This window comes from Pelodiscus sinensis, chromosome 13 (genome assembly GCF_049634645.1).
Source record: "Pelodiscus sinensis isolate JC-2024 chromosome 13, ASM4963464v1, whole genome shotgun sequence".
Lineage (NCBI taxonomy): Eukaryota > Metazoa > Chordata > Testudines > Trionychidae > Pelodiscus > Pelodiscus sinensis.
Window position 1 is genome coordinate 31,932,530 of NC_134723.1, and position 14,222 is coordinate 31,946,751.

The 14,222-nt window shown below is 41.4% G+C and overlaps 1 protein-coding gene across 5 annotated transcripts in view; it reads left to right on the top strand.

The window, feature by feature from the left end:
* TENM1 (teneurin transmembrane protein 1) overlaps positions 1-14,222 on the top strand; it is a 1,699,828-nt gene that overhangs the window by 1,668,755 nt on the left and 16,851 nt on the right. For all 5 annotated transcript variants that reach the window (XM_075940969.1, XM_075940972.1, XM_075940971.1 and 2 more), the window contains one exon: positions 11,839-12,135. In XM_075940969.1, coding sequence (XP_075797084.1) covers positions 11,839-12,135 — 297 coding nt within the window. The remainder of the gene's footprint in view (positions 1-11,838; positions 12,136-14,222) is intronic.

Sequence of the window (14,222 nt, forward strand, 5' to 3'; positions counted from 1 at the left end):
TCGTTTTAAATACAAATGGGAGGTGGATATTTTTTGCTTTGTCTTCTGAAGTGTAAGGTAAAAAAACCTTTTTTTGTCCTCTTGTAAAGTTGAATCATTTTATGCCATGTTAATTTGAGATTTTGTGTCTTAAACAAAGGAGCTCACATGGTCAATGAGCATAGGTGCCAGTACATCTTGGTGCTTGCATTAGGATTTTTGTTTGGTTATTTTCCTGTTTCCCATCTTTTAAAAACAAGAAATACTAAAGCTGTAAGAGTGGCTAACAATGAAACACTTCTAATCACCATCCGGGAAGAGGTGATCTTTTTGGAAGGACTAAGAGTGTGATGGTGGGCAAGACAAGGCATTCCATTCATGTGAATAGGATATGGGATAATTCAAAGAGAAAGGGACAAACTGAGTATCTAATCTCGTATTGTTGATTAAATGGGCATAGGATCACAAGTCAAATATAAAGCGTAGTGGAGTTGTGTAGGCCTTTGACACTGAAGAAAGAAGTTTGGATTTGGTGGTGATGGAAGACTCAGGGAAATGTAGGACAAATTATGATGAACAGTGCAGTTAGACCAAGAATCAGAGTATTAGTGTTAGGTAACTATGCCATGTGTAAGGAAAAACAGTATAACAACAACAACAAAATCAAAAAAGCATGAGTCCAGAAAACAAAATGAAATAAATATATTTAGGGTTTATTTTTCACAAATCTCTGAAAACTATTATTTGGGTACTGTTCCAAAAAAGCTACATCATTTGTGGGTTAGGATACAACTCAATACAAATGGCACATTTGTCTTTGTTCATATTGCATCACATTTTGAATATAAAACTATTAAGCATTTAATAATATGAGGCTATGTCTACACTACACTGTTCTTCCGGAAAAAAGATGCCGAGATGCCGAAAAAGCGCATCTGCTCTTCCGAAAAATAGTTTGAAAGAGCAGACACATTCCCAGGACACAGCAGAGTTTTTCCGGGATAGAGGTATCCCAGAAAAACTCTGTAGTGTAGACATAGCTTGGGACAGGCACTGTACAATGCCTTAAATTAGCTAGATCATGCCTTGAATAGCCTGTAACATAGGAGTATGAGAGTATGATGCAAAATTTTGAGAATATGAATAAGAGGAGGGATTAGGCTGATTCTCATTGGAGATAGATTTGCAGGAGTCCTCAAAATTCAGTAAAAAGAACAGGTGGCACAATCCATAAGTTTTAAGAATCGAGTGATGAGTTCATGTCAAATTATTTCACTTAACATGTAGTACTGATGTGATTAAAGTAACCAAGTCATTCACCGGTACAAATGATTTTGCATAATAGGGAAATAAATTAAAAAGCAGACAACAGGAGAGAGGGATAAAGAGTCTACTTAAAAAAGTAGCAGACTTTTCTTTTTGGGACTTTTAATGCTCTTAATTCCCAGTCTCCATTATTAGGCAGCACAAAGGCATGTGAGTACCCAAAGGGTTATTAATTCAGGCCTGAGGGAGAGGCATTCTACTTATGTTAGTAGCAGGCCTCAAAGAAAGATACAAAAAATATGTTATTTTTAAAAATGGAAGATTGAATGGTAAGAATTCTTCTGGACAGAAATGGAAAAGAGAAAAGTAACTTAGTACAGTAAGTAGAATGCTGTAGTAGGGGTCAAACAGGGTCCCAACACACCAATCAGGTGGAGGACTCTGAAGTTAAACGTAAGTGTACGGTGCTCTGACCTAGTGCTTTCACCAAATGTGCAAAACAGTCCATAGATATGTGCAAAGTCTTTATATTAATAGTAAATCTACATACAATCAGGCATTTTAACATGAATTTTAATCTAGCAAGCATTCTTTTTTTAATCAATTGAACTTCTGTTTTAATTGACTTCTGAAAATGAAGCAAGGGCTGCTGTTAAAACCAATGCACATGATGCATAGTAATATACCAATTAGAATTCAGTGCTGCTTACTCCCTTCTTCTGTATAACTTAGAGAGAACTCAGAATTGGATACAATCCATATTTTACAAGTGACTGTCTACAAAACTGAAAATTAGATGCTTGTCCAGTCTCACTTATTTGTACTTAAAAAAAAACCTGCTGTCTAAAACTCAAGTCAAAATTTTTGAGGCTATAGCCTTAAACAAATATATTTGTTATACTAATTAACAAATAAATGTTCCCATAATGTTACCAGTCCTGTATCCAGTTACTTTACAGTTACTGGATGAGATCTTTGGGTGTTGCAAATTGATTTGGCTTCATTGGATGTATAAGAATATACACATACCTAAAGCAGGGGTGAGAGTCAGATTCGGCCTGACATACATTCAGATCCAGACCACCACAATACTCGAGCGCCCATACACTTGAGTGACCTCCATGTAGACAATGTGCTGAAGTCCCCTCTACTTGGTACCAATGTCTTGCAGCCCAGCCAGACACTCAGGAAGGCTCCCTGGCTGCTGTGCCCCCACACATCACTCAAAGCAACTACTGGCTGGGGTTTGTGTGCATCTCAGCGTGGCACTCCCCTTGGGATAAGGGTCTCTGTGTGGTGCACACACCCCCAAGCATGGCCCAGGCAGCTCCCATTGATTGGTTCCCAACTGCATCCCAACCCCCTACCCAGAGCTCCTTCCTGTACTTAACTTCCATCTCAGGCCCTTCCATTAATATAATAGAACAATTCAGCCTTTGATTGCTTACCAAATTCTAGAAGTGGCTCCCCATCAAAAATTCTTGCCCACCTCTGAATCAGAGACTAGTTTACACATTTTTGATAACCAATAGGTCTGAAAATTGAAGTCCATGGAGGTATACCAATTTTCATCAGCTGAGGATCTGGTTCTTTGATAGCCAGTTCCTTCTTATTTGGCAAAGTTGTAAGCATACATTTGACTTGTGCTGGATATTGAAATATCCTAATTTATTTTTCTCATATTCGCTCGTTACTCAGTTCTGCATAGATTTCAGAAACCATCTTTAAGCAAGGCCACTGGGATTTCAAATCAGCATTTCTATGCTGTCTTAGCAGTGAGGGTTCATAATTCAGCAATCCCTTCTGAAAACCCAGTTCTGCCTTGCATTTCTGAGAAGTGAATTACAAAATTAAAAAAAACAGAAATAAAACACTGAATTTTATGAAACTGGCAAGATTTGCATATGCTTCATCCTTTTCTGTTCTGTTATTAATTCTTATTCATTGGCTCATGTCTGAATTTAGATTACTCTACAATCATATTGTTGATAACAAAAACATTAAATTTATACATCAGTTGTAAAATAATATTAGTTAGGATTTATCTTTTGCTTTTTTTAATGTGTTTTATCACCAATCCTAGTTTCAGAAAAAGTTAATTTACTAAGAAATGTTTGTTACACAAATATACCAACAAACATAGTTCAACTGAAAATTACTTTTTACTTGGGCTTTTTATCATGAGAACATACATTGTAAAAGTTATAGCCATCTGCTGTAGTATGTAGGTATTTTACAGCTGTTATAAATGAACACTGTTAAAGTTAGAGATGTATGCATTTAAAACCACAGGACAGTTGAAGAATGAACACCTGCTTCTTCTAGCTTTCCAAATTATTTGTAGCTGAAGACAGAAAAAAATGTTCCTTTTAATCACTCACACTACATGAGAATCATAGTCTGGGCTAGTACTATTTAATATTTATTTTAGAGCTGTGTCCACTCACCTCAGTTAGGACCATGGCTCCATCGTGTTAGGGAATTGTACAAACACAGAATGTGACATCATCCCTGCTATGAGGAGTTATATCACAATTTGTTTAAAATAAATTAATGGAAACATTGAGCACTGCTAATTTGAAGAAACAAGTCAATAAACAATCTATTTTATGCATCCCTTGATTATAGTTGATAATTGTACATCTCTAATTAAAACTTAACATAATGAAAATAATGATTGAAAAAAAATTGAGGACATAGGTAGGGGAAGAAAAGGATAGATATATTTCATTGCCAGAGCTCTGGATTCAAATTTTCATTTGGACTTCACAGGATTGAAATTCCTTCCTTAATTTAACCTATTTGTCCCCAAATTTTAATACAAAATTAGTCTATTCTCTGCTCAGAGGACATTTGAAGCTGGAGTAACAAGCCACGGATCCAGTGCATTGAGACATGTGTACAGAAAAATGCTGGCACTGTTAATTGCTATAGTTGATTTATGTGAGCTCTAATGAGGAACAAACTATGCTATCCACACTCTGCCCTCCTCATCCAATATGTTATATTGTGCCTACATATTGTGCCTACACATTTACTATCATTGTGAGTTCAACAGTAAAAAGAGAGTGTAGATTCATAAGATGCCACAATAACCTAGAACAAAAATGTAGATAAGAAAAATGTACAAAAGGGAGATTAAAAAGCCTCCTAATACAATGCAAGAATTATGTTAAGATCATTCTTGATAAACAAGAAAAGAATGGAACCAAAAATCAGTGAACCAGAATTGGTGTGTCACTACTGAGAACAGCCTCTCTCTGGGTATGTCTACACTACAAAGTTAGTTCGAACTAACATTTAATTCGAACTAACAGAGCGCTTAGTTCGAACTAGGTAATCCTCATTCCATGAGGATTAAGCCTAGTTCAAACTTACTAGTTCGAATTAAGGGGTGTGTAGCCCCTTAATTCGAACTAGTGGGAGGCTAGCCCTCCCCAGGTTTCCCTGGTGGCCACTCTGGCCAACACCAGGGAAACTCGTCTGCCCTCCTCCCGGCCCCGGACCTCTTAAAGGGGCACGGGCTGGCTACGGTGCCCGTGACAGGTGCAAGCCTGCTAGCACCCAGCCAGCAGACCCTGCACCTGGCATGGATCGAGCCACCCACCCGATGCCCCCCAGCCCTCCCCCTCTTCCCGGGACCAGGCTGGCGGCTCCCGGGAGCTTGCCCGGGACCGCAAGAGGCGGGCACCCGCCTGGGCTAGTGCGGACATCATGGACCTCGTCCACGATCTCCACACTAGGCACAGAAAAGTGGCTGGCTTGGGCAGGAGAGCTGCCAGCCTGGCCACCCAGGAGCAGGTGTGCAAGAGAATCAAGAGGGTCCACTGAGACCCCCGACCCTGAGCCCTGAGCTTAGAATGGCCATACTGGGTCAGACCAAAGGTCCATCTAGCCCTGTAGCCTGTCTGCCGACAGCGGCCAACCCTAGGAACCCTGGAGGGGATGGACCGAAGACAGTGACCAAGCCATTTGTCTCGTGCCATCCCTTTCCAGCCTTCCACAAACCTTGGGCAGGGAAACCACTCCTACCCGCTGGCTAATAGCACTCCATGGACCCAACCTCCATGACATGATCTCACTTCCCTTTAAACTCTGTTCCAGTTCTAGCCTTCACAGCCTCCTGCAGCAAGGAGTTCCACAGGTTGACTCTTTGCTTTGTGAAGAAGAACAACTTTCTGTTACTAGTTTGAAGCCTGCTACCCATTCCTTTCCTTTGGTGTCCTCTAGTCCTTCTTTATGGGAACTAATGAAGAACTTTTCTGTATGCACCGTCTCCACCCAACTCCTGCTTTTAGAGACCTCTATCCTGTCCCCCCTCCATCTCCTCTTTTCTAAGCTGAAAAGTCCCAGTCTCTTTAGCCTCTCTTCATATGGGACCTGTTCCCAACCCCTGATCATTTTAGTTGCCCTCCCCTCTCCCACCCTCTCTCTTCCCCTCTCCCACCTCCTTTTCCCAGTCTCCCCCAGTTTTGTTCAATAAAGACAGATTCCATTTTGGAAGACACGTTATCTTTATTTTGTACATCAAGAAAAGGGGCTAGGGAAGGGTAAGTGGAAGAAGGTGTGGGAGGAATGGGGCACGAGCCCCCGATGGGGAGGACTGGGCTGGCTCTGCGGGCTTCTGGGGGTGGAAGCTCTCCTGCAGCCCCCCAATTGCCCTCTCTCTCCAGATGGCAGCCTGCGGCAAGTGCAGCCGGTCTGATGGCCGAGTGCTGTGATGTGCCCAGTGTGGGTACTCCGGGCAATCCAAACCAGGACTGCTTTGCAAGCGGGATACCCCTGAGAACTGTCTGTCCGGGGTGGGGGTCGGGACCTTTTAAGCACAGCCCTCGGCTAGCCTGAGACAGCATCTCCACACTCTAAGTCCTCCTCTGATGCCCTGCCAGCACTGCTTCCGGCCATCCTTAAGCCTGGTTCAGGGTCCACTTAATGTGGACATGCTAGTTCAAATTAGCAAAACGCTAATTCGAACTAGTTTTTTAGTCTGGATCCGTTAGTTCGAATTAGCTTAGTTCGAATTAACTAATTCGAACTAGGTTAGTTCGAATTAACGTTGTAATGTAGACGTACCCTCTGTCCTCTTTGGAACCTCCCTTCAAGTAGTTAAATACTGCTATCGAAACCCCCCTCACTCTTTTCTGCTGACTTCACAAGCCCAAATCCCTTAGCCTCTCCTCATGGGTCATGTGCTCCAGCCCCCTAATGATTTTTGTTGCCCTCTGCTGGACCTTCTCCAGTGCATCCATATACTTTATATAGTGGGAAACCCAGAATTGGACACAATACTCCAGATGTGGCTCCTCCTAATGCACCCTAATATGCCATTAGCCTTCTTGGCTACAAGGGCACACTGTTGACTCATATCAAGCTTCTTATCCACTGTAATCCCCATGACCTTTTCTGTGGAACTGCTGCTTATCCAGTCAAACCCCAGCCTATAACAGTGCTTGTGATTCTTCCGCCCCACGTACAAGACTCTGCACTTGTGCTTGTTGAACCTCATCAGATTTCTTTTGGCCCAATCCTCCAATTTGTCTTGGTCATCCTGGACTCTATCCCTACCTCTCCCTATAGCTTAGTGTCATCTGCAAACTTACTAAGGGTGCAATCCATCCCCTCATCCAGGTCATTAATAAAGATGTTGAACAAAACTGGACCAAGAACCGATCCTTGGGGCAGTCTCCTTGAAACCAACCAGACATCAAGCCATTGATCATTACCCATTGGGCCCGACAATCTAGCCATCTTTCTATCCACCTTACGTTGCATTTATCCAATCCATACTTTACTTGCTGGCAAGAATATTATGGGAGACCCTATCAAAAGCTTTGCTAAAGTCAAGGTTTTTCACATCCACTGACTTCCCCCTATCCACAGAGCCAGTTACCTCCTCGTAGAAGGCAATCAGGTTGGTTAGGCATGATTTGCCCTTGGTGAATCCATGCTGACTATTCCTGATCACTTTCCTCTCTTCCAAGTGCTTTAAAATGGATACCTTGAGGATCCCCTCCATGATTTTTCTGGGGACTGAGGTGAGGCTGGTCAGTCTGTAGTTCCCTGGATTGTCCCTCCCTTTTTTTAAAGAAGAGCATTACATTTGCCTTTTTCCAGTCATCTGGGACTTCCTCTCTGATCTCCACAAGTTTTCAAAAATAATGGCCAAAGGCTCTGCAATGGCATCTGCAAACTCCCTCAGCACCCTTGGATGCATTAAATCTGCCCCCCTGAATTTGTGTATCTTTTCTAAATAGTTCTTAACCTGTTCGTTTTATACCAAGGGCTGCCCACCTCCTTCCCATACTGCGTTGCATAGTGCAGTAGTCTGGGACCTGACCTTGTCTGTGAAGACAGAGGCAAAAAAAACATTTAATACTTCACGTTTTTCCCACATGATCTGTCAAGAGGCAACCTTCCTCATCCAGTAAAGGTCCCACATCCTCCCTGATCACTCTCTTATTGCTAACATGCCTGTAGAAACCTCTCGTTACCCTTCATGTCTCTTGCTAGCTGCAATTCCAATTGCACTTTGACCTTCTTGATTACACCCCTGCATTCTCGAGCAATATATTTATACTTCTCCCTAGTCATCTGCCCATGTTTCCACTTCTTGTAAGCTTCTTTTTTGTATTTAAGCTCACTAGGGATTTCACTACTATGCCAAACTGGGCACCTACCATATTTGCTTTTCTTACTGTGCATCGGGATGGTTTGTTCCTGTGCCTTCAATAAGGCTTCTTTAAAATGATGCCAGTTCTTCTGGACACCTTTCCCCCTCATGTTAGCATCCTAGGGGATCCTGCCCATCAGTTCCCTGAGGGAGTCAAAGTCTGCTTTTCTGAAGTCTGAAGTGTGTATTTTGCTGCTCTCCTTTCTTCCTTTCATCAGGTTCCTGAAATTGACCATCTCACGATCAGTGCTTCTCAGGTTGCCACCCACATCTACTTCCCCTACTAATTCTCCCCTGTTTGTGAGTAGCAGGTCAAGCTTTGTGTGTCTTCTGATTGGTTCTTTCAGCATTTGTACCAGGAAGTTATCCCCAACATTCCCCAAAAACTTCCTGGATTATCTGTGTACTGCTGTATTGGTCTCCCAACAGATGTCAGGGTGATTAAAGTTCCCCATGAGAACCAGTGCCTGTGATCTGGAAGCTTCTCTTAGTTGTCTGAAGAAAACCTCGTCTACCTCATCCACCTGAATTGGTGGTCTCTAGCAGACCCTGACTACAACATCACCTCTGTAGCTTCTGCCTCTAAGCTTTTAACCCAAGGACTCTCAACAGGCTTTTCCCCCTCTAATACTTGAGCTCTAAGGAATCATACTGTTCTCCTACATACAGTGCAACTCCTCCACCTTCTCTTCCCCGCCTGTCCTTCCTGAACAGTTTATACCCTTCCATGACAGTGCTCCAGTCATGTGGGTTATTCCACCAAATCTCCGTTATTCCAATCAAATCATAGTTCTTTGTGCCAGAACTTCTAGTTCTTCCTGTTTGTTTCCCAGGCTCCTTGCATTCATTTACAAGCACCTTAGATAATTAGTAGATTGCCTTACCTTCTCCGTACAAATCAGAGGTCCTGTTCTGTATGCTACTGAAATACCATAATGTCAGACAACTGGATTTTTCCTTGTAAAAACTCTCTGGAACTAAAGCAAAAGGGAACAAAGGCTACTGTTATCATGAAAACCTGATTCAGTACTTTATATTATAAATGCTTTAATTGTTTTCCTTCTTTTTTGTAATTTTAATAAAAGATTCAAGGGAAATTATAATGGTGTGTTTGCCATGATACTAAACAAGCTAAAGTACAGAGAGAACTACCAAACTCTGACCCTTATCAAACATTGTTTAATGGTGGACAGCAACTGAATTATATTAACTTTTTTTTACTTTGAGGGCTTATATATTCCATCTAACAGTGCCAACTGTGGGTTGTGCCCATGAAAGCTCATGTATGATAGCATCTACATGTTTTGTTAGTTTTTAAAGTGCTGCAAGACTATTTGTTGTGTTTTAAGTTTTTCCAGTTACAGACTAACTCAGCTACCCCTCTGAAGCTTTTGAAATAAAAAGATTTTTGCTTTTGTAAGGGCTTCCCTTGTAGCAGATGTGGTGTAAGGGGGAAAGTTCATCTGTGTAGAATGGGAAGAAGCATGAAACAGCTGCATGGTTTGGAAGGAGGGAGTGCCAGGGAGGCATGTAACTGCCCCAGCAGTTAACCAAAGGATGAGGTAATATTAATATCCCATGCAGTTCTGAAGAATGGACTGGCAGACTCCACCCTCATACTCATAGGCTGTGTCTACACTGGGCCACTTATTCAAGAAAATCAGCCGCTTTTCCGGAATAAACTGCGAGCTGTCTACACTGGCCCTTGAATTTCTGGAAAAGCAACGATGCTCTACTGTACAAAATCAGCCGCTATTCCGGAAAAACTATTCTGCTCCCGCTTGGGCATAAGTCCTTATTCCGGAACACTGTTCTGGAAAAGCGCCAGTGTAGACAGCCCAGTAGTCTTTTCCGGAAAAGCGCATCTACATTGGCCACAGACGCTTTTCCGGAAAAAGGGCTTTTCCGGAAAAGCAGCCTGCCAATGTAGACGCTCCTTTTCCGGAAAAACTGAAAACGGAATAGTATTCCGTTTTAAGCATTTCCGGAAATTCATGCCAGTGTAGAGACAGCCTATAGAATCTGAAAAAGCCCCAGATTCTTTCATGATCCACTGTGGTCATGACACTAGTTTCCATTTTTCCCTATGGGACTGGGAAGGAATGTTTCCCTCGACATCAGATTGGCTGAGATGGGCTGTGTTTTTTTTTACCTCCCTCTCCCCCCCTCCCCCACCAGCAGTTTTGAGATCCCTGCTTGTGGCAGATAGTTTGGGTTATTTTGTTGGAGCTTAGTTTGTTAAAACTTATGTCAGATGGCCAGTGCAGGTATTCATTATGAAAGGGATATTATTATTGGATAAAATGAACTGGAAACGAATGTAAAGAAAAGCATTCCTTATGGGTGCTGAGGAAGGCCAGTTTGGAGTTCCTATATCTAGCCCCTTTTATCTTTTGGGGAGGGGGACATGGTTGGGTCCAAGTACCAGGGTGGCTTGGATCATATTGGGGATTATGGTAAGAAAAAGCATGATTACCCATATTTAATGCTGGGTACCACCAGATATTTTAAATAAATAAAATTGTGGACTATTTAAACCATGACCACTGCCTCCTTTCTTCTGGTGTGGCCGGAAAATGAGTTTATTTATTTCTTCCAGTTAGATTGCATGTATGGAGTCGGGAAGAAAAGAAAAAGAAAAATGGAGAAAGGAGGAGGACTTGGGATAAGATAAGAACAGAGAGATGAAAGGAAATTGTAGGGCATTAAAATAGGAGATTTGTATAAAGCAAATCCTAATTTGCTGAAATATGAAATATGTTTGGTGTAAGAGATTTAACTAATGGAAGGTGCTAATTTTAGGTTCCAAAGCTATTGCTAATAAACTTTAAAAGATTTTCCTGAGCAGATTTTCTTAGTTTGTATACATTTCATTTAGTGTATCAGCTATTGCAGTTGCCCCAGGTAACAGCAGTTGGTCACTGACCATTGAGCTGTGATATGCTTAGGTCTTGTCTTGCAGGTGGCAGATTGCTTATTGCAAGGCAAGCCATGCTGCAATACACCTATGGTGGTGGAAATGCTTTGGTGGGGACAACTATGTTATACAAAGCCAATGTTATTGTTCAGCAACAGTAACTGCGAACAATACAGCCCTTAACATTATGCTTCGCAGACACTTTAAAATGAAAGATCTCACTCTTTACTTTCTGGATTTACTTTCCTTTAAACCCTGTAAGTAAAATAAAATGTTTAAATGTACTTTATAAATACAGAGAGGGGGCAAATGTAAATATCTTCGGGTATGTCTACACTACCCTCCTAGTTTGAACTAGGAGGGTAATGTAGGCATACCGCACTTGCAAATGAAGCCCGGGATTTGAATTTCCCGGGCTTCATTTGCATAAGCGGGGAGCCGCCATTTTTAAAACCCCGCTGGTTCGAACCCCGTGCAGCGCGGCTACACGGGGCTCGAACTAGGTAGTTCGGACTAGGATTCCTATTCCGAACTACCGGTATACCTCGTTCCAGAACTAGGTGTACCTGTAGTTCGGAATAGGAATCCTAGTCCGAACTACCTAGTTCGAGCCCCGTGTAGTCGCGCTGCACGGGGTTCGAACCAGCGGGATTTTAAAAATGGCGGCTCCCCGCTTATGCAAATGAAGCCCGGGAAATTCAAATCCCGGGCTTCATTTGCAAGTGCGGTATGCCTACATTACCCCGCTAGTTCGAACTAGCGGGGTAGTGTAGACATACCCTTCCTGTGTAATTCAGAGTGCCAAAATTAGAGAACAAAACTTGCTTTTAGACAAATGTCTTACTCCAGCTATTTGTAATGCACTGAAACTTTGCACTCTCATCCTTAATAATTACTATATACATATACTATTAAAAACATAATACAGTTGATCATTTGGTTTTCATAGAAATGTTGCAATTGTATTAACATCTAAGACACATTATTCTCACATCTTTATCTTTAGGCCCATAACAGAAACCTGTTATCCATTGATTTTGACCACGTAACCAGAACAGGAAAGATCTATGATGACCATCGAAAATTCACCCTCCGGATTCTGTATGACCAGACAGGACGTCCAATTCAGTGGTCACCCATCAGCAAATATAATGAAGTCAACATCACTTACTCACATTCAGGATTAGTGACCTACATTCAGAGAGGAACGTGGACTGAAAAAATGGAGTATGACCCAAGTGGGAAGATAATTTCCAGAACATGGGCAGATGGTAAAATATGGAGCTACACATATTTGGAAAAGGTAAATCAATTTAAAAATGGAGTATTATATTGAAGGCAGGAAATTCAATATAAAGACTAAATTACAAATATAGTCACTGTCATACTAAGTCTTTAACAAAAGTAACTAAGAACTCCTTTTAACTGTAAATGGAAACAATTATATATTTAGTTAAAATGTCTTTGTTCTGTCATCACTTAGAACATTGTAGTTAGGCAAGTATTAAAACTAAATATGTTTTCCTTTTATTTCATTTTGACCAGTTTATTCACTTTTTTGAAAGAGACTTTCCCAAAGGGATAATTTATGCAAACAATAAAATTGAATGGTAACATATTTATACTAGAATAAGTGGCATGTGGAATTAAACTATAGTTTTGATTTTTGGTTCAGTTCAGTTAGGCTATGTCTACTCTGCAAGTATATTTCGGGGTACTTGCATCTTTTGATTTGGCAGAATGACAACATTAACCGGGGAGACAGTTCTATATTCGGGAAGAGAGGACAATCAGCATGAAGAAGGAGTAGCCATCATTTTGAGAAAAGGAATTGAAAAGTGTCTGATAGAATGGAAACCTGTCAACAGCAGATTGATGAAAGTGAGAATGAAGGGGAAGTATGTAAATATGACCATCATCCAATGCTATAGCCAAACCAACAACAGCGATGATGAAGTGAAAGATCTCTTTTATGAGCAGCTAGAGGTAGAAGTCAAGTCATCACCTCAACATGACGTGATGATTATCATGGGTGATTTAAATGCAAAAGTTGGGAGTGACAACACCAACAACAAGCGTGCAATGGGAATACATGGATGTGGGATAAAGAATGAGAATGGAGAAAGGCTGGTTGAGTTCTGTGACACCAACAACTTGGTTGTTGGAGGTACTTTGTTCCCACACCGTGACATCCATAAATTGACATGGTATTCGCCCAATGATAGAGACAAAAACCAGATAGATCATCTGCTCATTAATGGAATGTGGAGGAGATCATTGCTGGATGTGAGAGTGAAACGAGGGGCTGATGCTGGAAGTGACCATCAATTGGTAATTGCAATGGTGAGACTTAAACTCCGGAAGGCACAGACCAAATCCCATATACAACCAAGATTTGATATCCAAAAATTACAGGACCCATGCATAAAATACAGCTTTGTCACACAAGTAAAAAATAGATTTCAAGTGCTGCAGGATTTAGTTACAGAAAGTAATGTTGGTAACATCAATACAGTCTATAATAATATAAAGACTGCATACCATCAGAGTGCTGAAGAATGCTTGGGCTATAAGAAGAGAAAATCTAAGCAATGGATCCCACCAGACACTTGGAAAGTTATAGAGGAGAGACGTAAATTGAAGAGTCAGATGATTAGCACTCGATCAGCAAGACTACAAGAACGTTATAAACAATGGTATAATGAGGCCAATAAGATAGTTAAGAGAATGGTACGTGCTGATCGCCGTGCTTTTGTCGACGACCTCGCAAAAGAGGCAGAAAGTGCTGCGGCTTGAGGAGAACAAGGACAACTGTATAGAATTACTAAGCAAGTGTATGGTAAGTACCATTCCATAGTCAGCCCACCTATTAAGGATAAGCAAGGAAAATTGCTCACAACACAAGCGGAACAAGACGCACGCTGGGCCAAACACTTCAAATAAATACTTAACAGAGAATCATCAGAAGAAGGTGTTAATATATGTGGAAGGGAGACAGATTTAGATATTAACATTGATCTACCTACCAAAGAAGAAATTATATCAGCAATCAAGAAACTGAAGAACAACAAAACCCCAGGAAAGGACAACTTAAATGCAGAACTTTTCAAAATAGACCCAGAGACAGCAGCTGGAATACTGGAACCACTTTTCAGAACAGTTTGGACAGACGCCTGCGTACCGGGGGATTGGACTAAAGGGGTGATTATCAAGATCCCAAAGAAGGGCACACTCAGCGATTGTAACAACTGGCGTGGAATTACCCTTCTATCAATACCCAGCAAGATCCTTGCTAAAATCATCATAGGTAGAATATCAACAGCAGTTAATGAAACGCTGAGGAAGGAACAGGCAGGTTTTAGAAAAGGTAGGCGTTGTATAGAACAGATC